We start from the raw sequence: 23773 nt of genomic DNA, 5'->3' as shown, positions 1-23773 counted from the left end.
CCGCCTCATAAGTTTTGTCCTCCCGGAATCTTGCTCATCAACAGATGTAGTTATTCTCATAATGATTGTTGTTGTATGGTAAATACTTCAGGGTAACTCCAGGGTAACATCCATCTTTTCCTTCAGATAAAATACCCCTGAAGAACACATCGGACACATTATTCCAGAGTAACTCCGAAGATGAGTTCAGGATCTCGACACCAGACATCGGGACCGTCACCAGCATCAGGTGGGCATACAAGTGCTGTCTTTGTAGATTGGAGGGCTCAGTCGTCTATGGCACTGTTCAAAGCAGATTTAAACTGAACTCCCTCACTCACTCTTTATGGCTCATCGCTGATCTGCTTCTGTCACAGTTTTATCTCTGTAATGTTATTTAAAATCTTATATCTCTAAAGTTCTAAAAAGGAATAATGTTCCTCAAGTTTCGGAGTTGAGCTAGTGTAGCATGAAATTACTCTGGGAGTTTCTGTGAGACTGGCTTTATTTTTGTAAAAGGCAGTTTGACCTCCTCTGGGTCTAGTGGATAGAGCGTCTGCCCAGAGAGTGGAAGGATGGGGCTTTCAATTCCCAGCTGCGTTAAAATGTTGAAAGATGGTACTTGTAGTTACCCTGCCTGTCACTTGGCATTAAGGAGATAAAATAAGGACTGTTTAGCTTGAGGTCAGTATACTGTATCTGTGTAGGGTTTTGATGTCAAACTGTTTCCTGATGTCTCAGTGGGCTAGCACTATAGAACAGGCATTAGTCCGGACGAGTACAAGAAGCCACACACACACACACACACACACACACACACACACACACACACACACACACACACACACATGCATGCACATTGCTGTATGAGTGCAATAATCTTGAACGTGACATTAAACCCCACTTCACCTCCCCTTAACTGCATCTTTTGTGACCCCCCTGTCTTCCCCCAGGCTCGGCCATGATGGCATGGAGAAGGAGGACAGCTGGTTCGTGAAGAATGTCGTCATCATCACCCCCATCCTGGAGTTCGCCACCAACTTCAACTGCAACTGCTGGTTCTCAGCCCACATGCAGGACAAGCAGGTGGTCCGGGTTTTCTATCCTCAAAGCAGCCAGATGAAGGGTAGGTTGTCGCCCCTGTCAGCTGAAGGGTAGGTTGTCCCCCCTGTCAGATGAAGGGTAGGTTGTCCCCCCTGTCAGATGAAGGGTAGCTTGTCCCCCCGTCAGATGAAGGGTAAGTTGTCCCCCTGTCAGATAAAGGGTAGGTTGTCCCCCTGTCAGATGAAGGGTAAGTTGTCCCCCCTGTCAGATGAAGGGTAAGTTGTCCCCCCTGTCAGATGAAGGGTAAGTTGTCCCCGCGTGATATGATGGGTAGGTTGTCCCCCCTGTCAGATAAAGGGTAGCTTGTCCCCCCCATCAGATGAAGGGTGGGTTGTCACCCCTGTCAGATGAAGGGTAGCTTGTCCCCCTGTCAGATGAAGGGTAGGTTGTACCCCCCGTGAGATGAAGGGTAAGTTGTCCCCCCTGTCAGATGAAGGGTAAGTTGTCCCCCCTGTCAGATGAAGGGTAGGTTGTCCCCCGTCAGATGAAGGGTAGGTTGTACCCCCCGTGAGATGAAGGGTAAGTTGTCCCCCTGTCAGATGAAGGGTAGCTTGTCCCCGTGTCATATGAAGGGTAAGTTGTCCCCCCCGTGAGATGAAGGGTAAGTTGTCCCCCCTGTCAGATGAAGGGTAGGTTGTCCCAGTCATATGAAGGGTAGGTTGTCCCCCCTGTCAGATGAAGGGTAGGATGTCCCCCCTGTCAGATGAAGGGTGTGTTGTCGCCCCTGTGAGATGAAGGGTAGGTTGTCCCCCCGTCAGATGAAGGGTAGCTTGTCCCCCTGTCAGATGAAGGGTAAGTTGTCCCCCTGTCAGATGAAGGGTAGGCTGTACCCCCCGTGAGATGAAGGGTAAGTTGTCCCCCCTGTCAGATGAAGGGTAAGTTGTCCCCCCTGTCAGATGAAGGGTGGGTTGTCCCCCTGTCAGATGAAGGGTAGGTTGTCCCCCTGTCAGATGAAGGGTAAGTTGTCCCCCCTGTCAGATGAAGGGTAAGTTGTACCCCCCTGTCAGATGAAGGGTAAGTTGTCCCCCCTGTCAGATGAAGGGTAAGTTGTCCCCCCTGTCAGATGAAGGGTGGGTTGTCCCCCTGTCAGATGAAGGGTAGGTTGTCCCCCTGTCAGATGAAGGGGAGGTTGTCCCCCCCGTGAGATGAAGGGTAAGTTGTCCCCCCTGTCAGATGAAGGGTAGGTTGTCCCCCTGTCAGATGAAGGGGAGGTTGTCCCCCCTGTCAGATGAAGGGTAGGTTGTCCCCTCTGTCAGATGAAGGGTAAGTTGTCCCCCTGTCATATGAAAGGTAGGTTGTCCCCCCTGTCAGATGAAGGGTAGGCTGTCCCCCCTCTCAGATGAAGGGTAGGTTGTCCCTCCTGTCAGATGAAGGGTAGGTTGTACCCCCTGTCAGATGAAGGGTAGATTGTACCCCCTGTCAGATGAAGGGTAGATTGTCCCTCCTGTCGGATGAAGGGTAGGTTGTCCCCCCTGTCAGATGAAGGGTAGGTTGTCCCCCCTGTCAGATAAAGGGTAGATTGTCGCCCCTGTCAGATGAAGGGTAGGTTGTCCCCCCTGTCAGATGAAGGGTAGATTGTCCCTCCAGTCAGATGAAGGGTAGGTTGTCCCAGTCAGATGAAGGGTAGGTTGTCCCAGTCAGATGAAGGGTAGGTTGTCCCAGTCAGATGAAGGGTAGGTTGTCCCAGTCAGATGAAGGGTAGGTTGTCCCAGTCAGATGAAGGGTAGGTTGTCCCAGTCAGATGAAGGGTAGGTTGTCCCAGTCAGATGAAGGGTAGGTTGTCCCAGGAGGTTGGTTGCAGTGTAACATTACATGCTGAGTTTTCCTGTTTCATTATACATGTGAAAAACATGGCACCGGCGATTGTCCTGTATTGGTTATCTATTCGCTTCATAAGATATCCATGGGTTAATGATGATGAGGCCCTTCTGTGTTGCAGGTACCCTCAAGGAATACTACAGCCCACTGAGTGACAGCATTCAGCCTCTGTCTCTGCAGCAGTGGAAGGACATCACAGGACACAGCGGTGACATAGGTGATGCATCACAACACTGCAGCACAGTACACTACTGTTCATAATACACTGCAGCACAAAGTACACTGCAGCACAAAGTACACTACAGAGCACAATACACTACTGCACAAAGTACACTGCAGCACAAAGTACATTACTGCACAAAGTACACTACAGCACACAATACACTACTGCACAAAGTACACTACTGCACAAAGTACACTGCAGCACACAATACACTACTGCACAAAGTACACTGCAGCACACAATACACTACTGCACAAAGTACACTACTGCACAAAGTACACTACAGCACACAATACACTACTGCATAAAGAACACTGCAGCACACAATACTCTACTGCACAAAGTACAATGCAGCACACAATACATTACAGCACAAAGTACACTGCAGCACACAATACACCACTACACAAAGTACACTACTGCACAAAGAACACTGCAGCACACAATACACTACTGCACAAAGTACACTACTGCACAAAGTACACTGCAGTACAAAGTACACTACTGCACAAAGTACACTACAGCACACAATACACTTCTGCACAAAGTACACTGCAGCACACAATACACCACTGCACAAAGTACACTACTGCACAAAGTACACTGCAGCACAAGGTACGCTACTTCACACAGTACGCTTCAGCTTATAGTACACAACATCACACAGTAAACTACTGCACAGTGTACACTGCAGCACACTACTGTGTATAGTACACTAAAGCACACAGTACATCCCAGTTCATAGTACACTACAGCTCATAGTAAACCCCTACTGATAATGCACCACTGCTTAAGATACACTGCTGTTTACAGTAGAGCAGGAGCAGTAGTACATAGAGAATAAATCTGTGTAAACAATGTCAGTTCCGGTACTTGCACACAGTTAATTCAGTAGTGGAATATACAGTACCCAGTTTCACTTTCTCAAAAATGAAGATTTATGAGACGCTTTTTTTTTTCAGAAAAGGGAAGTGCTCCACGTTTGGCTCCAACTTGGCTGTTCTATGGAGTAAGAATCTGAACACCTTTAATTTATATATACTTCCTTGTTGGGACATGTGACAGAAACATTTGACACACTCAAAAGTCATATTTCATACAGTACTGCTATCAGCTCCCTCTGTAACAAGAGATATAACTCGAAATAGCCACTGGTGGTGCTACGATCAGACCCAGGAATTCCAGCCTAGTTTGGCAAGGGTGGAAACTGGACTTTTCAAGTCAGTTAACTCTCTTGCCTTGGGAAGATGAGAGATACATTGCATAAAAAATTTAGACTCATTTTCTGTCCAACTTTCCGAGTTCTAACTGTTTATGTAATTATGGCAGTATTTAGATATAATGTCTGATTATTTGAAAGTCGACATGTATACTGAAATGTTTGAAATAAAAAAAATGTTACATTACGAGTGAGTGAGTGAGTATGGTTTTATGCCACTTTTAGCAATATTCCAGCAATATCATGGCGGGGGACACCAGAAATGGGCTTCACACATTGTACCCATGTCGGGAATCGAACCCAGGGCCTTCGGCGTGGCGAGCAAACGCTTTAACCACTAGGCTACCCGACCGCCCCTTTATATTCCGAACAAAGGCGAGAAAAATAAGATGTTTGTAATCTGCACACATGGCGATTTTTACACAAGTAAGTTGACCTCAAACTTCTATCTTTATGACATCACAGCACAGTTGCATCCGAGCACCCATGAGGTCTCTTTTTTCCTGGTTTGTCACATTTACCATTTAATAATGTGATGATTTAATGGTGGAAACAGAGCTCCAAATAACTGTTTGAGCAACTGAGTTTTTACTCTAGGGTTTCTATTTTAATTAGGTTATTACATTTTTCATTGGGTAACCAATATTTCTTCACTCATCTATTCATCACTCTATCGGGTATTTCCCCAAAAGAGTGAACATTTTAAGATTTAATCTTTTTGGATAGATCTGGAATCTTGGATGGAATTGTGTGAATTGAGAATGGACAGGGAAACAGGTGGGCTTGTGAAGTGATGGATGAAGGATTAGTTAGAGTGGCAGATGCTACCAGTAGGGCAGGACATGTGTAGGCTTTTTCGTGAACACCTGATGCCATCACTGATTTTCAGCGATCCATTCATATATTTTAACCGTTATTTTGTCTTTTATGCCAAGTGGAATCCGTTTCTTTGGATAATTGAGATGAATTGGTTATTGTCCAGCAGTGACATTTTAGTTTTATGAATTGACAAATGGTTAATGGTTGATTTCCTTTTGAATGGTTTATGAACAGTTATCATTGATTGATGGGTGTCTCATGTGTGTTTTACTTCCAGACCCAGATGCATAGGGATTATCGAGCCTACCTCACAAGCAACATCCCCAATGTCAACGATCTCATCTTGCCCTGCACTGAAGTACCACTACCATCAGGTTAGTAGCTGTGAGAAGTGAACCAGTTCATGGGCAAGTGAACCAGTTCATTGTCAAGTGAACCATTTCATTGTCAAATAAACCATTTCATTGTCAAGTGAACCATTTCATTGTCTTTGTGAACCATTTCATTGTCAAGTGAACCATTTCATTGTCAAATAAACCATTTCATTGTCAAGTGAACCATTTCATTGTCAAATAAACCATTTCATTGTCAAATAAACTATTTCATTGCCAAGTGAACCATTTCATTGTCAAGTGAACCATTTCATTGTCAAATAAACCATTTCATTGTCAAGTGAACCATTTCATTGCCAAGTGAACCATTTCATTGTCAAATAAACCATTTCATTGTCAAGTGAACCATTTCATTGTCAAATAAACCATTCATTGTCAAGTGAACCATTTCATTGTCAAATAAACCATTTCATTGCCAAGTGAACCATTTCATTGCCAAGTGAACCATTTCATTGTCAAGTGAACCATTTCATTGTCAAGTGAACCATTTCATTGTCAAGTGAACCATTTTATTGTTCACCCAGATGTTTTTCCCAGGGAAAGCGTTTTTCCATACTTATAAACCGAAAAAAGAAACTTAAAACAACATTTATCAACATTTTTATGTTTCGAACATACTTTCCATGAACCTTAGGAAACGCACGTAAAATATCTGTTGCTGGCGTACGGATCTTGAAAAGGACATTCTAAAAACCAGTGAGGCTTATCAACACCTCTGTAGCCTCGTGGTACACTCACTGGGCTACAGATATGAAGGTTGCGAGTTCGATCCTCGGGAATATAAAGAAAACAGTTGTCATTTGATTTTACATTTCATTACATGTTACAATCTGAACGGAAGTTATATTAATAAAATACCCAGGACATCATATAAAATCCCTGGGATATTATAACACATTATATAGCAAATATGACTTGAATTTCCTATAAAATCCCTGGGATATTATATAAAATCCCAGGGACATTTCAACGTCCCTGTTTATGAGATTTAACCCGACTTGAAAGTAAAACCTCACAATAGGTTTCAATGCCTATAGAAAGAAGTCTCTTACTTAATAGCGATTCCAATGAATAGGTTTATAAGTTGAGTTAATGATATAAAACATTACCCATAGGGTTAGGAATAACCAAGTTCATAAAAATTGCATGTGCATTAGTGCCAATATCACTTCATAGCACACCAGTGTATGGTTTACTTCATCTGGACGACATTGTTGACATCATTCAAATCTTATTGAGACGTAAGGTGGAATGATGTCACACTAGAAACATCATCATTGAAGATTGTTGACGTCATTCGACAATTGTCATTTTCAAAGACAGCGGTAGTGATCAGTGGATTTTTCTAAAGGGGAGCTCAAAAGGTTTAAGAAATAATGGGTAATAGAGAATTTTTTACACTCAAGGAACTCGTGTAAGAATTCATGTATTACCTGGCTCTTGCTCGGGGAATACTAGAATTCTGAAACTCATTTCATAAAATCAGTATGACACACATGCTTGTATATTAATTTCTGTTAATACTAATGTGTATATTTGTAATGTGCCAAATACTCACCCTAAAGCCTGCCCAAAGGTCTACAGTATTACCCTGGTCAATGGATCAGTGTGCATTCTCAGCTCCCTGAGGAGTATACAACTCAAACTGCCTTATGGGGTGCAAAAAGGTTAAAAGCCAGATCCTACCGGGTACCCATTCAGTGCTGGGTGAACAGAGGCATATTTTGAACAAAGTCTCCTGAGTGAGGAGACACCACAGGTAGCATGTGTTTCAGTTTCCCCTTGATAGGTAGCCATATGCTGTTCACTGGACCACTTGCCACCTCATGTTTGTTGACATGTGGTCCTATGCACCCCGAGCGTACATGTCACAAATCAAATAAAGTTGGTACGGAGAGTCACTGACAGTCCTTGGATGGTAGACCGCGTTTCGGCAGCTTGGCTCCTGAGAGTTTCTAGGGCTTCGGTCCTGCCCCACACTGAAGCACATGTACCACATGTGGATCTCCTTGGGCAAGTGACTTTGTTCGAAATGTGCCTCTGTTCACCCAGCAGTGAATGGGTACCGGGTAGGATGAGATGGCAATATGGCTGTTCTAGCGCCTAACAGGCAGCTGGGGTTGTATTCTCCCCAGGGAGTTGAGAATAATTCTTGAGTGCACATTGACACAGTGACTGGGGTAATAATAGCGCTTTGAGCTTGCCCCTGAGTGGTGTGGAAATATGCACAATATATATGGCGGATTATTACATTGTAGTGTAGTGTTTATAGTTGTGAGATGAGTTGCCATTGTTGTGTATGGTTGCAGTTGTGTGGTGTAAGATGATGAAGATGAGAGACAAGCTGGAGAGGATCCTCTTTCAGTATGAGAGCATTGACTTTTCAGGTACGTAATTTTGTACATTTGTTTTGGAAGCTGATTACAGAGCTTGTGATTGCAGCACTTTCACTTGGACATTAAGCACTTTCTACGAATATTAGGAGTTTCCCTCTCTTGGAAATTAACTAAATGCATCCAGGAAACTTGATATTCAAACAAAATCAGAATCATGTTTTTCAGCTTACTGGCGGCCCTTTAAGGCAAAAGATGTTCAGAATCACTGCATTATTATCATGTATGAAGAAATTATCATTTCTTGAAGGGGCTTATTTTAGACCACATACACTTCATAGGGCCACATTTGTTTAATACTGCTTTGAACAGTATTTCAGTTATATCACAGCACGTCAGCTTGATGTGGGAGTATTTCAGTTATATCACGGCACGTAAGCTTGATGTGGGAGTATTTCAGTTATATCACGGCGTGTCAGCTTGATCTGGGGGGAAAGTCTTAAATGTTTACCAATTTGATGGAATTGGGGGCACCGGTATGTTGCTGACAAACCTAGAAACCCAATCAGGGTAAACCACAATTCAAACCCACGACCTTCTGACAAGGGACATAACTCTGCACAACAAATTCTATCACCTTACACAACTCGGCTACCCATGCCCCCTTAAAGTATGTAGATCGTTACATTGATGTCTCTACCAATACCTGTAATCAGCCCCACAGTGTTACAACAACTTGATACCTAAAGGATTCTTTCATCCTTCCCCAGGCAGCTCCAGTGTCCTGCTGCCGCAGGAGGTGACTGAGAAGGAAGCTGACTGGCCGTCACCGCAACTGATGACCAGGCCCACCAACATGCACCCACTCTGTTATGTCCGAGGTGATCCGCAATCAACAATAATACCGTCTTTTCACAGCTAATCCAGGCAGAGACAGTTCTGAAGGGACTATGACTGTCATGTTTACTGTGAAAGCAAATACCACGTGTATCTGTGTCCTGTCAATCTAGTCAAATATTATTTGAATCTTATCAAGAATAACAAAACATGAGATGAATTAGGAATTTGATAGGCATTTAGAAGTTGGAAGAATATGAAGAAATGAAACTTTTATGGATGGATGCTAGAAATATCCCTGAAATGGCGTTTCCAATAATCGGGAAATTGCCTTATAAAACATGCCTTCGGAGAGAAATTCTCCAAATTCCTTTTGAAATCATTAAATTCAATTTACTTATTTTATTATGTAAAAGAATATAAATGATTGACCCTTTGAACAATAACATTGATTACTACTTAAATACAGGTTTCTCATGCAGAATATAAAATAAACTTATTAGGGGAATATATTTTATGGAATGTATTTCCTGATCTAGGTGACATGAGCACGGTAGTGACGCTGCGGCCGACGTACACTCTGCCGGACTTTATGAGGCCATTCTGGGCCTCCCATCTCATCAGCACCCAGGGCTTTCCCTTTGACCTTGACCCCAACAGCACCAACACTGTGCCTGTCATGTGGGCGTGGCACTTCGTGCTGTCACTCAACAAGCAGGTTAGCGCTACAACTATTTTAAGTCTAGAGTATGGGAGGCAGATAGTTAATGCTGTCCATCTCGGTCTGGTTGATGCACAGCCTGTCTCTCCTTATGATATTAACCCAATGTATGTCTGTGTACACCTCAGTGTTTAAAAAAGTTTAAAACCCCCAAAGACAGTCGGGCAGGTGACCATAAGTGTTGCCTGCCCATCTTCAAAGTTGCTTGCCTGCATTTCGACATTTCAAATATTGAAAAATTGCAACAACAAAATAAGAGACAAATCGCATCTTGATTCAGTTGAAATAATGCACGCAAGAATCTACAAGGAGTTATAATAAATCTGAATTTTAAGTAGTCTTAAAATTATCTGTCAGACAGAAAAGTGACCTGGCACAGGCAGGAGGGTGGGCAGGCAGGCAGACAGTTATTTGGGACACTGCACCTGCTGCATAATGTGCATATTTTATCAAATTTAAGCGACTTCTCAGATGCTCTTGCATGTTTCAACTGAACCAATACTTTGCAATGTTTTCATTGATTTGCAATAATTTGCATAATGTTAATGAGATTTTAGATATTTGATAAGTAGAACAGGCTTGGCAAGGTAGTTTGGATTTATGGTGGTAATAGATTGTGTTTCAAATAACTGTTTAAGATTCTTTTGACTCTTGACTGTCCTGGATTCCTCTTTCAGTTCAAGCTGCCAGATTATACAGAAGTGTTCCTGAACTCGGACTCTCTGCCGTCATCTGACAAGGTTTGTTCTGTGCAACAAGTTGTATACAGGTAGAAGGAATAGGATATGTCGTATACAGATACTATTGAACATAGAGATTTGTTGAATACAGATAGTATCTAACATGATGATATGTTGAATCCAGATAGAATCTAACATAGAGATATGTCGTATACAGATAGTATCAAACATAAAATGATGTTGTATACAGATAGTATCAAACATAGAGATATGTTGTATACAGATAGTATCTGACATAGAGATATGTTGTATACAGATAGTATCAAACATAGAGATATGTCGTATACAGGTAGTATCAAACATAGAGATACGTCAAATACAGATAGTATCAAACATAGAGATATGTCGAATACAGGTACTATCAAACATAGAGATATGTGGTATACAGATAGTATCGACCAGAGATATGTGGTATACAGATAGTATCGACCAGAGATATGTGGTATACAGATAGTATCGACCAGAGATATGTGGTAAACAGATAGTATCGACCAGAGATATGTGGTATACAGATATTATCGGCCAGAGATATGTGGTATACAGATAGTATCTCCCATGCTATTGCAGCTGGTGTCCCTGCTACAGTTCTACCTCACCCAGATGTGTTACCGCCTCTTCCTCACTCTGGATCCTGACTTCTCAATGGAGTACTTTGATGATGACGACGTTGTCACTCAGGCAGTTGGGGTGAGCAAACATGTTGCAGATCCTTGAAGGAAAAAAAAGGAATTTTAAATCAATGAATTAAGAGTGTGTCCTAACTAAAGGATGTCATGTGACACGAGAAATGTAGCTAAATAGAAGCACACTTGTGGGGACACCTGGTAAGAATTAGGCACCAGCAATCTATGCTGGTCGTATAAGGTGACTTAATGGGTGATCAGGTTCAGTGACATGGTTGTGTCAACGCACCCTAACAGTGTGGATCTTTGCTCGTAATAATCATCACCGGCTTGCTTGGTCAAAACTCAGTTTTTTTACAGGCCACACATACAGTTTGGGTGCAGCGTTAAAAAACAAAGAATAATATAACTTCTTTGATCTGAACCAATCTACCATATGCGCCTCATCCTGTGGATCATCAGGGGCATAGGGGTTCCAGTCGTCTAAGGGGCTGCAATTTGCTTGTCGTGGGTTCGAATCCCAGATCGACCGATTATGTTTCTAAGTTTGTCAGCACTATACCTGTGCTCATGGGTTTCACCAAAGTGGTAAACGTCTGAGACCTGCAAGACTTCAGGCTTTCCTACCACATTAAGCTGATACGCCGTGATATAACTGGAATACTGTTCAAAGCATCGTCAAACCCAATTCACTCACTCACTGTGGATCATCCTGTGGCTGGGGCACGCGATTTGCTGTGCAGAGTTGCGTCCCTTGGGCACGCCAGAAACCTATGATTGTGGGTTTGAATCCCGGTTCGCCCCGATTATGTTTCTAGGTTTGTCAGCACCATGCCCGTGCTCGTGGGTTTCACCGAAGTGGTAAACGTCTGGGACCTGCATCACTTCGGGCTTTCCTCCCACATTAAGCTGACACGCCGCGATATAACTGGAATACTGTTAAAAGCGGCGTTAAACCCAACTCACTCACTCACTCATCCTGTGGCTACGGTGGCTCAATGGTTTATCATGATTTGTTGTACAGAGTTGCAGGCCTTGATTACTGTTAGATTGTGTGTTAAACACGGAAAATAGCCTGTGTCTCTTTAGGAATTCCTCTACTATTAATCATGTGCCATGATTGTTACAGTCAGTTCGCTACCCTGTCCTCGAGAACTTTGACAAGGCAGGCCTTGAGAAGATGATCACCCTGTTTGGCGAGGATGAGATTTATCTGTGTGCGTCTCACTACAATGCATGGCAGGCTAATAAGGAGCTCACTGAAGTCCCGCTCCCGAAGATCAGCGACTACTCCGCCTACATGCTCTCCCTCCATCTCCAGGGCAACCAGCTTTCCTCCATTCCCAAGCAACTCTTTGAGCAGCTCCCAAACCTCCTAGACTTGGATATTTCCACCAATCTAATTCTAGACATTCCTGAGGAAATCGGTCTGTGTACAAAGATGTTGAATCTTTCATTGCACCGAAACCAAATCCGTCATATTCCTGAAAGCATCACAAACATGACCCAGCTGAACAGGCTGGACATAAGCAACAACCTTCTGAAAGAAGTCCCAGCATGCATCTGTAAGTTGACAAAGCTCGTCTGTTTGTACATGAGGACAATGCAGCTGACCTCGCTGCCTGACGATATAGGGAACCTGACGCTTTTGGAAAAGTTTTATCTGAACGAGAACGCCATATCAGAGCTACCCCCCAGCTTCACTAAACTCACTAACTTGAAGGAGCTCTCTCTGAATGGAGTAAGCTGGGTCAAAATCAAGGCCAACACTATTCTGTCCAAGAGAAACTTTGAGAATACACTGAAGGCAGCCAATCTCCAACACTGGCTGGACAGGAATGAACAGGTATGACGTTTACATCATGCGACTTTCAGATTGGGAGAGAAGGAAATACTGATGAAGTGCAGGGACATATCTAGCTTTCCCCAGTATGTTAGTCGTAGGCGCTGTCTTGACAGTTGCTGATAATGTAACCTTACTGATTGTGTGAATCGTACCCCGAAGGTGCAGTTTTCCTTGCTCACTCTATCATCCACTGGTTGTCTGACCCAGACTAAAACACAGACCACTATGAAATAGCTTGATCATTGCTGACTGACATTCACCCACCTTTCAACTCTAGAATATTTATCTGTAATCAAATTGTCAAAAAGACTTTATGCTCCCCCACCCAAAGACAATGTAGAAGTCTATTGTTTTCCTTGGTATATCTGATGTAATATTAAGCAGTACATCAGCCCCCCACACTGCTTGAGATTACATAGTTCCGTGTTTGTCTGACTGCAGGACAGGGCAGCAATTTTCCAGTACTTCGATGAGAACACCAATGGAACGCTGGAGCCAGCGGAGATCGGGAAGCTCAATGCAACCATCTTCTTCACCTTTCCAAGATTTGGGTACATGGGCACTGAGCCTCCAGGTCTGTTACCTGACATGATTCTCTCTGATACAGTATAGCACATGACCTTTCTGATAGCACATGACCTTTCTGATAGCACATGACCTTTCTGATGGCACATGACCTTTCTGATGGTACATGACCTTTCTGATAGCACATGACCTTTCTGATAGCACATGACCTTTCTAATGGAACATGACCTTTCTGATAGCACATGACCTTTCTGATAGCACATGACCTTTCTGACAGCACATGACCTTTCTGATAGCACATGACCTTTCTGATAGCACATGACCTTTCTGATAGTTCATGACCTTTCTGATAGCATATGACCTTTTTGATAGCACATGGCTGAATGGTAGTGAATGACTTTTCTGATGGTACAATACCTTTCTGATAGTACATGACCTTTCTGATAGTTCACGACCGGATGGTAACGTATCACCTGATGATGGTGCATGATCCGATGACGGAACATGACCTGATGAAAGTACATGCTGTTGTAGATGAGGACACGCCGTGTGGGTTCCCAGAGGAGCTGCTGTGCCTGGAGAACTTGGAGTATCTGAGTATGCAGTACCACGGCATCGTGTCGGTCCCGGAGGGCATCAGCCGACTTAAGAACCTGAAGGTCCTGAACCTGAGCCACAACCCATACCTGCTGTCCATCCCCGCTCAGACCGGCAGCCTGCCTCTGAAACGTCAGTAGATTCATGGCAACATATCTAGTGCTACATCTTCATGCTAGGCCTGGGATGGGTAACTCGGGCACTAGGGTCGGGAGGGTACTGAGTAGGACCCGGGTACCCACAGGACTACCCGGACCCGTGGTTAGTCACGTGATATATTGTTCAATGACAAAAGTTATCTTTACTGCAAGTCACTAATGTTCGCATTTGTTTTTGACTATGCACCCATGCCTTTGACTTCCATATGTATGAAAAAAGATATATAACTTCAGTCAACTTCAGTGTATGCATGACCAGATCTTTTTTTTTGGCATCTAAATTCATTTTGCAAGGGCTGTGGTCAAACTATTCCCAATTTGACATTTTCTACCCATCTCTTGAGACCTACAGCAGGTACCTGGGTAGGGTAGGGTAACAGGGAGGGGTTGGATACCCGGGTAGTAAATTTGGACTCGTCCGAGCCCTACTTCATGCTCTCTGTATCCTTAACACAATATATTTGTATCATGTCATACTGTCATATCTTTACACCCTTCTGTTGTGGTTCCATGGTAGAATAGGTTCCTGGACTCCATGTTTATCAAAAGAACCATTTGTGTTCAGGACTTGAGCTTGAAGAATGTCCAATGCTGAAGACCCCTCCCAAAGAGATCCGAGCCAAGGGATTCTCTGCCACATGTGCCTACCTGCGCCGTCTTCTGAGCGGATCTGTGGAATGTCGGAAAACGAAACTCATGATGGTAGGCCTTGGAGGTGCAGGAAAAACCAGGTAGGGCTATGTTGAGAGTCTGTGTTAAACTTGATCACATTCAGACTCATGTGCAGCTTTACTGATTGCAGCAAGGTTGTGGAATCTGTCACGTCTGTTGTGTGCCTGGGTCAGTGAGCTTCAGCTTCTGTGGGGATTCGGTGGCTGAGTAGTTCCAGTAGCCCATGCATGGTGTTGGGGCCATCTTCATTGAGTATTGGGTTGTTTAATATGCGATCTTGCTGATTGTGTGGTGCATTTTTGCTCATGCCATTAACCACTGGTTTGTTTAGCCCTGTCTGTAAAACCAGGTAATATAGGTGTAGTCTGGTGGCCAACAAAATACAATGATAAATTGCAATGTACTCTCAGAAAATTGCAAATCATTTGAAGCGTGCACTTTTACTGGTAGACTTAGGCTTAGACCTGGTTCTTCATGTGACTGCCAGGACCTGTAGACCGGCAAATAAAGTACCTTAAAATCTTTGTTGTTAAACAAAACATCGGCGATATTCATATAAGCATCAACAAAGTCAGTTTGTTTTTTGCAATCAGGATTTCTCCTTGTCTATTTTTAGTGCAAGGGATTATTATTTCGCTTTGCTTCAAGATAAACATGTATTTGAAGTGACTTTGCCTTGAAATAAGAACAAGAAGAGAAATTGTGACTGAACTTTGTGTGAATGATGTTTAGATCATACTGAGTTACTTCAGAGATGAATTGAACTTTGCTTCGAAATATTTAAAAAAACAAGAAAAGAAATTGTGACTGAACTTTGTGTGAATGATGTTTAGATCTTACTGAGTTACTTCAGAGATGAATTGAACACGATTTTGAAAGAATTAAAAGCAAGTCATTTTTATAAGTTTTTTTATTTGTTTGAATTTGGAACTGACAAAAATTAGAGGGGAGTGGTAATTTTTGGAGTTGCCAGTCCACGAGGAATGTCAGTTTCAAAAGCCAGCGGGAACACTAAAGAGACTTTTGTTTGTGATGCAGTCTGGTGAAGGCGTTACTGAGCGGCAGCCACAAGACGAAGCTGAGTGTTGGAGAGGACATCACGGATGGTGAGATCACTTCATTCTCTAAAGCTGGGGGAAAACAATATCCATGAAGGATTTCCGCCACTTGACATGCCCGTGGGTCTTGATATCTTCATCTATAATCTGATTGGGACTTGGGACAGACTGATCACACATATTAAATTGAAATGCTTGGGACAGTGATGCGTCACATCACTGTATCTCAGCTTAAAGGGGGAGGAAAACCCAATGGTCTGAGACATTTAGCACTTAGCTGAAGACACAAGAATCAGTATGGTGTAGAATATTGCCACTCATGCCCCTTGATATATACATGTAGAATATTGCCACTCGTAACCCCTGATATATAGAATATTGCCACTCGTGACCCTCTGATATATAAAATATTGCCACTAATCCTCCCTGATATATATAGAATATTGCCACACGTGACTCCTGATAAATAGAATATTGACACTCGTGACCTCTGATATATATAGAACATTGCCACTCATCTCCCCTGATATATATAGAATATTGCCACTCATCCCCCCTGATATATATAAAATATGGCCATACGTGACTCCTGATATATAGAATATTGCCACTCGTGACCCCTTATATATAGAATATTGCCACTCGTGACCAATGATATATAGAATATTGCTACTTGTGTCCCTTGATATATAGAACATTGCCACTCTGACAGTTTTCTTCTTTCTTTTGAATTGAGTAATGTGTCGCTCGTCACGCTGAATGCCTGGGTTTGATTCCCCACATGGGTACTATGCTTGATACCCATTTCTGCTGTCCCCCACCGTCATATTAATTGAATATTTATAGGAGAGGCGTAAAACCATACTCACTTACTTTTTCCTTTGAAAGAGCATTTTCAAAAAATTATTTTTGCTGCTATGTGAGTATTTGTTGCCAGGTATTGACATCTGTCCGTGGACCGTGACGACCGACGAGGGTCAGGTGACATACAGCGTGTGGGACTTCGCCGGTCAGACAGTATACTACAACACACATCAGGTGGGCATATCCTGTAGTTTGTTTGTTGGTTGTTTAACGCTGCACTCAGTAATATTCCAGCTATATGACGGCGGTCTGTAAATAATCGAGTCTGGACCAGACAATCCAGTGAATGACATCATGGGCATCGATCCACACAATTGGTATACGATGACATGCATCAACCAAGTCAGCGAGCCTGACCGCCCGATCTCGTTAGTCACCTCTTAAGACTAGCATAGTCACCTTTTATGGCAAGCATGGGTTGCTGAAGACCAATTTTATCCCCGCCTCTTCACGGGTATGTCCTACAGTACTCACCAATACGGTGGTAGCTATTTTCTTATCTGCAAAGTACAGAAGTAGTATTTTGTTGACTTGCCGAACCATGCTAACATTAATATTAAAAATTAAGCAGACAATCATTTGGTTTTTGAGTGATGTAGCAGGACGTTGTCATCCCACAGATGACATCCTTACCTTGTCAGCTTGTGGGTTTAACCTCTCGTCATGTGGACAAGATGTTTATCCTTGAATCAGAAGATTCAAAATCCCATCACAGGATTTGGAAATGTTGTGGTCACTACATGGGGGAACAAATGAGTTTTATCAAAACCATGCTCCAAACAACTATTGAATCTTTGTGTCTCAAAATATTTAAAAAATAGAAGTGAAATTGTGGCTGAACTTTGTGTGAATGATGTGTAGATCTAATTAAGTTACTCCAGAGATGAATTGAACATGATGTTGAACTAATTAAATGCAGTTAATTTTCATAAGTTTGTTTTTTTGTTTATATTTGGGACTGCCAAAAGTTATGGGGGACTGGTAACTTTTAGACTTGTAACTCGTGGTTGTGACATGTGGGAACAAGTGAGTTATATCAAAAGCAATTAAATGGTTGTGACTTCCATGATCCCAAGGTATCACAGTAGGTAATGATTTAGGTGTCTAGGATGGACCTCATCACTTTGGTGACTAGGTTAAGATTCTGAATAATATTCTGATATGAAGGTAATAAAATACACAATGGTGAAGGAACACTCAGAATGTTAATAGTGAACCCTTTAAATTTGGTTTTCATGGCACGAGGCACGTTTATTGGAGCAAGATGCTTCAAACATGGATTATGGTAGAATGTTTTTCTTTCAGTTCTTTCTGTCCGACCGATCCATCTATATGCTTCTGTGGAACATCCGACTGGGGCACGAACATGCTGGACTCGACTTCTGGCTCAGCTCCATCTCCGTGCATGCGCCCAAGGCTCCCATCTTTGTTGTGGGAACACACGTTGACCAGGTAGGCTTGATGGGCAATTCTAGCCCCCAGCAGCAGTTGACCAGGTACACATCATGGGCAGTCCTATCCCCTAACAGCAGTTAATCAGGTGGGCTTGATGGGCAGTATGGTCCCCAGCAGCATTTGACAAGGTAAACTTGATGTTATGGATATAAACTCCCCATTTCCCGACTCCCGGGGCTTACATTCTCCGTCAAGACGGAGGGGTGAGTTTATATCCTACTTATGAACCTAAATGCAAGAAATACCAGGAAAAATGAGAAAACATTGACATACCTTACAGTGACACAATACAGTGTGTCGCAGTATGAAAGGAATTTGCTTTAAGCGAGCGAGATAAAAAACATGTGCAGCCTGGACTAGATGAAGTCATGACAGGATAATCTGAACAAATTCTCATCACCTGCCCCATTAGCTCACTGGAAAACAGTTGGTAACAAGACTTAGCACGATATATGAGGTAGCAGGTTCCATTTACATCATGGAATTTTCTTGTTTAAAACAAATTTCTGACTTTTACCAATCATCAAACACAATCAGTAAGTTAAAAACCTTAAATTTCACTGAATGTCCGCTTACCCGGGCATCCTTAAGCTGAAATGCCCGCTTACCCGGGAATAACTCCATTATGGTTTACCCGAGAAAGGTGGAACCTACATGCCTAATGGGCAGACCTAGCCCCCAGCAGTCCCTCACAGTGATGCATGATCTCTCTTCCGTCTTGACAACCAACAGTCACATGATGTTGCAGGTGTCCAAGGTGGAGATTCCAGCGAAGGAGATGCAGACACGGTATCCCCGCATTGCCGGCTTCCACTTCATATCCTCCCACTCCGGACAGGTAGCTATGTCTGTGTGCTGTTTGTCTGATAACATGCGGGAGAGAGATGAATCACTGTACAGGTATAGTGAGAAATCTCGCCACCATGACATGGAGTAGGAGTAGTGGGAGATCATGTCAGTTGAATGTCATGTAGCTACTTATAGGAGCGTTGGCCAGTAGATAGAGCATCTGCCCGGAGAGCAGAAGGCTGGTGGTTTGATCCCTGGCCGCATGATGCCAAAACATGTTAAAGGGTGGTACTGGTTATTTCCCTGTCAGGCATTAGGCATTAAGTGACCAAAAGAAGGTCAAGTTGGCTCCGAGTCAGTATGCTGTGTCTGAGGTATCCATGTCACACTGTGCTATGGTATCTTAGTGGGCTAGCAAGGTAAAACTGATATGTGTGTAGTCAACAGGATAGCACCTAATGTCCTACTGCACAATCTGGGCCAACTCTCTGCATTTCTGCAGAAGGAATAGCTCCATACAATGTCAGCAGTTGTTTGGGTCCGGGGATCCACCACCGCTCCTAACTTTCACTCCTTCACATCCGGGATGTTACATAGCTTTTAGACCTACAAGCTATGTCAGTCATTGAGACATGTTTATCTCCATCTGTGACACACGTAGATCCCAGTCTGTGACACATGTATATCCCAGTCATTGAAATACATGTCTATCTCCATCTGTGACACATGTATACCCCAGTCTGTGACACATGTATATCCCAGTCATTGAAATACACGTAGATCCCAGCCAGTGAGATATGTTTCGTATCCCCCAGGGTGTGAAGGAGCTGCAGGACCATCTCCTGGATGTGACCCTGCAGCAGCAGTACATGGGGGAGAAGATCCCCGGGGTGTGGCTCAGCTTTGAGGAGCAGATCAAGAGGTAAGGACAGGACAACACAAGGGTGAACATAAACAGGACAAGATACAATGAAATAATTTAATTCTCCGGGAGAATATTAAATATCATGTTTCTCTCATTGTGACAGGGGAAAAGGAGATATATCCTCTCCCGGCACTCGATGAGAGAAACATGATATTTTACTAGACACATGAAATATCCTCAGACCTGCTTCTCAGAAATAGGTCAACATTTCACCACAGTGAAATGCTGTATGGGGAAATAGGTCAACGTTTCATCACAGTGAAATGCTGTATTGGGAATCACCACAGTGAAATGCTGTATGGGGAAATAGGTCAACATTTCACCACACTGACATGCTGTATGGGGAAATAGGTCAATGTTTCACCACAGTGAAATGCTGTATGGGGAATCACCACAGTGAAATGCTGTATGGGGAAATAGGTCAACGTTTCACCACAGTGACATTCTGTATGGGGAAATAGGTCAACGTTTCACCACAGTGACATGCTGTATGGGGAAATAGGTCAACATTTCACCACAGTGACATGCTGTATGGGGAAATAGGTCAACGTTTCACCACAGTGACATGCTGTATGGGGAAATAGGTCAACCTTTCACCACAGTGAAATGCTGTATGGGGAAATAGTCAACGTTTCACCACAGTGAAATGCTGTATGGGGAAATAGATGGGATAGAGCTAGACTGGTACCCTGCCCGTCGTCTCCTAGCAGTTGCAGGTGAGGAACGCAAGTGTTCTAGGGCAGGTAAACCAGGCGAGGACAGAGCGTGTCTCCCTCTTATGATTGTTGCCGACTAACATAAACATGTTTCAAGTAATAATTTTCAGTAAGCAATGTTTAAAAAAAATATTTTCGTGATTACTTACGTATTTTGTATATATACGCATATCATCATATATATGTGAGACAAAGATAAAGTTTCTTTTAAAAGTTGGGTTACATCTTTCCAACCATTACTCATCCCTATGTTACTTTCTAGCCTGAAGGACAGCAGTGTGATAGAGTACAAGGACCTGGAGAAGAAGGCCCACATCTCAGGGATTTTCTCCCAGTCCGAGGTCAGTGGCACAACAGAGGTGGTCCCTTAGCCAGTTAATTCCCCTTGGACCTGTGGAAGATCATGGTTAGAATTGGTCTTCAGCCACCCATGCTTGCCGTAAGAGGCGAATATCGGGATCGGTGGTCAGGCTCGCTGACTTGGTTGATGCATGTCATCATATCCCAATTGCGCAGATTGATGCTCAGTATTGCTGAGTACGTTGTTAAACAAACAAACAAACAAACAAATAATTCCCCTTGGTGTAGCAGCCAATAGCTGCCGGCCCGTTACTCCTTGACTGGCCGTGTTATTTGGGACCAGGTTATGTATCAACGCAGTATTGAATATTTCTTGCTGCAAAGCCTGCATGGGCACTGAAGGCTGCTGGTAGGTGCGGGTGGTGGGGTAGTCTGGTGGTTGAAGCGTTCACTCATCATTCCGAAGGCCTGGGTTTTATTCCCCACATGGGTACAATTGCCGGTGTTCCCTGGCATGATATTGCTGGAATAAAGAGTCAACAATACTCACTCACTCCTGGTAGGCCTGTCTGGCATTTGGACATACACTGAGGTCAGCTTTTAAGTACGTTTTGAAAATTTGGATTCTTTCAAAAGGCTTTGGAAATAATTGATATGATCTGCAAAGGCCAAGCATTTTGTGAATCAATTCCCATCTGAATTAAATTACTTGAAAATTTATTATATATTTTCATGTTTTGATTTAACAAAAATCACTTAACAACTTTGAAGTAAACAACTTTATGTAATCTGTCACTAAGCAGTAACTACAGAGTCACATATGCCAGAACCTGTAACAATGGATGTGTTGGAGGTGTACTATGTCTGTGTTCCGTCTGGTGGGATGGTTTGCTAGATTGTACCCACATGTGCCACACAAGGTTAGTCAGTCGTCATGGGGAATATTTCACTTGCATGATCTTGAACTTGAGGGAGGGAGTTTTTGAAGAGATGTTGATTACTGTGACTGCTACCTGTACGAAGTCGGCGTGTCCTCCAGGTGTCCCAGGCGGTCCAGTTCCTCCACGAGCTTGGGTCCCTGCAGTACTTCACCAACAACTACCTCAAGTCCTACGTGGTGGTCAACCCACAGTGGATCGTCGACGTCATGGCATGTGTTGTCTCAGTCAAAGACTCCCATATCAAGGTTTGTGAGAATGTGTCAGTTTGTATTCCCCATTAAATAAACAACAAGTCAAAAAGATAATGTCTGAAATATAATAAGACCAAAAAAACAGAAACACCAAAACTTCTTTACACCAATGAATAAATCCCTCCAAATTACACTTTTTCTGTATATTCAATTGAATAATTGACCACTTTCTATCGCAAAATGGTATTAACTTCCCGAAAATGGAAGTTCTCTCAAATGTTATCAAAGCAAATTCCAGACTGGAGTCCAATGGACGTCTTCGTCCCACAACGATAATATGTCAATTCATAATGTTACACTGTTCAACTTAGTCTCTCAAATACAGAGCATGAAAAGCATGAGATTAACCAGAGCAGTATGTATGTTAAGAAGATATGTTTTCAATGTGTACCAATTAATGACAAAACTAACGATCAGTCAAGTGATCCTAATCACTAATCAATCAAGCTAATCCTGCACGAGACATGGTACATCTCGAGTCATGGTTCTATGATGTCACATGTGAGCATTGGTTCACACAACCTACCAGTATGTTCGTTTTTGCATCAAACAAGTCAAATATCTCTTGAATATGAGTAATTCTTTATGTATAAACCAACATATATGGTATTCATGTTTCATTGGTCAGTGAGTATCCTCACGTCAATTACATGTAACTTTTCTCTCAATCTCTCTTGCTTTTGGATGTGATCTTTCGGCCATTGTGTTTTTCTGTATAGCCCAGCTGCCTCACTAGACACTCCCCTCTAAAAAAAAATAAAGTCGTCCTATATACGACGTCATCAAGTTGCGAGCGCATGTTTGAATCTGCAAAAATGACGTCATGATAGAATAATGTTTTAGCGTGAAATTAACCAGACTTCGTGCTTCATTGTTCTTTACGTTTTATTGCATAGCTATCTTATATATGTTGTGAAAACCCTGATACCTGAGTCCAAGTTGTGACCACACAACCACAGGCCAGTATATATGGTGCACTCACTTTTTTTAACCATAGCAACATTTGTTTCAACAGTTTCAGTTCATGAGAGATAATCATCTCTCTTTTTCTGTCTAAAAAGTCAAATTCTGATAATCTAGTTCAATGCATCTTTGACTGGTAACTTCAGTAGTGCAAGATTCCTAGTTTAACCCAAGATAAACTACGATGGTGATCATAGCAGGTCTGAAACAGTCCTGGCCCATCCTGTACAGTTTGTGAACACTAGTTTCTATTTTTTCAGGATGGTCGCCTGAGACATGATGAGATACAGAACGTATGGCGAGATTACCCAGAATCCCTCCACAGTTGGATGCTGCGATTGACGGAGGAGTTTGACCTGACGTTCCAGCTGGCATCAGAAGAGGTCAACCTTGTGCCCTGCTTGCTGCCGGAGAGACAGCCCGAGGTACAACACACGTTCATTGCCATTCATACCATAGAACAGCACATGTTATACGTAATTGTCATTCATACCATAGTACAACACACGTTATACGTAATTGTCATTCATACCATAGTACAACACACATTATACGTAATCGTCATTCATACCATAGATAAACACGTTATACGTTATTGTCATTCATACCATAGATAAACACATGTTATACGTAATTGCCATTCATTCCATAGAACAGCACGTTATACGTAATTGTCATTCATACCATAGTACAACACACAATATACGTAATTGTCATTCATACCATAAATAAACACATGTTATACGTAATAGTCATTCATACCATAGTACAACACACATTATACGTAATTGTCATTCATACCATAGATAAACACATGTTATACGTAATTGTCATTCATACCATAGATAAACACATGTTATACGTAATTGTCATTCATACCATAGAACAACACACGATATACGTAA

General features: G+C 42.7%; 1 protein-coding gene across 1 annotated transcript in view; it reads left to right on the top strand.

Moving 5' to 3' along the window:
* LOC139452086 (uncharacterized) overlaps positions 1 to 23773 on the top strand; it is an 85518-nt gene that overhangs the window by 41915 nt on the left and 19830 nt on the right. The window contains exons 25-46 of the mRNA XM_071233439.1: positions 127 to 229; positions 933 to 1105; positions 3023 to 3118; positions 4087 to 4133; positions 5440 to 5536; positions 7864 to 7941; positions 8658 to 8768; positions 9264 to 9442; positions 10123 to 10185; positions 10753 to 10872; positions 11938 to 12654; positions 13096 to 13228; positions 13714 to 13908; positions 14500 to 14665; positions 15645 to 15712; positions 16602 to 16702; positions 17834 to 17980; positions 18732 to 18821; positions 19588 to 19694; positions 20676 to 20754; positions 21753 to 21899; positions 23129 to 23293. Of these exons, the coding sequence (XP_071089540.1) occupies positions 127 to 229; positions 933 to 1105; positions 3023 to 3118; positions 4087 to 4133; positions 5440 to 5536; positions 7864 to 7941; positions 8658 to 8768; positions 9264 to 9442; positions 10123 to 10185; positions 10753 to 10872; positions 11938 to 12654; positions 13096 to 13228; positions 13714 to 13908; positions 14500 to 14665; positions 15645 to 15712; positions 16602 to 16702; positions 17834 to 17980; positions 18732 to 18821; positions 19588 to 19694; positions 20676 to 20754; positions 21753 to 21899; positions 23129 to 23293 (3182 nt within the window). The remainder of the gene's footprint in view (positions 1 to 126; positions 230 to 932; positions 1106 to 3022; positions 3119 to 4086; positions 4134 to 5439; positions 5537 to 7863; positions 7942 to 8657; positions 8769 to 9263; positions 9443 to 10122; positions 10186 to 10752; positions 10873 to 11937; positions 12655 to 13095; positions 13229 to 13713; positions 13909 to 14499; positions 14666 to 15644; positions 15713 to 16601; positions 16703 to 17833; positions 17981 to 18731; positions 18822 to 19587; positions 19695 to 20675; positions 20755 to 21752; positions 21900 to 23128; positions 23294 to 23773) is intronic.

This window comes from Haliotis cracherodii, unplaced genomic scaffold (assembly GCF_022045235.1).
Source record: "Haliotis cracherodii isolate W230 unplaced genomic scaffold, xgHalCrac1.p SCAF_1, whole genome shotgun sequence".
Classification (NCBI taxonomy): Eukaryota; Metazoa; Mollusca; class Gastropoda; order Lepetellida; family Haliotidae; genus Haliotis; species Haliotis cracherodii.
This window is presented reverse-complemented; position numbering and strand designations above follow the sequence as displayed.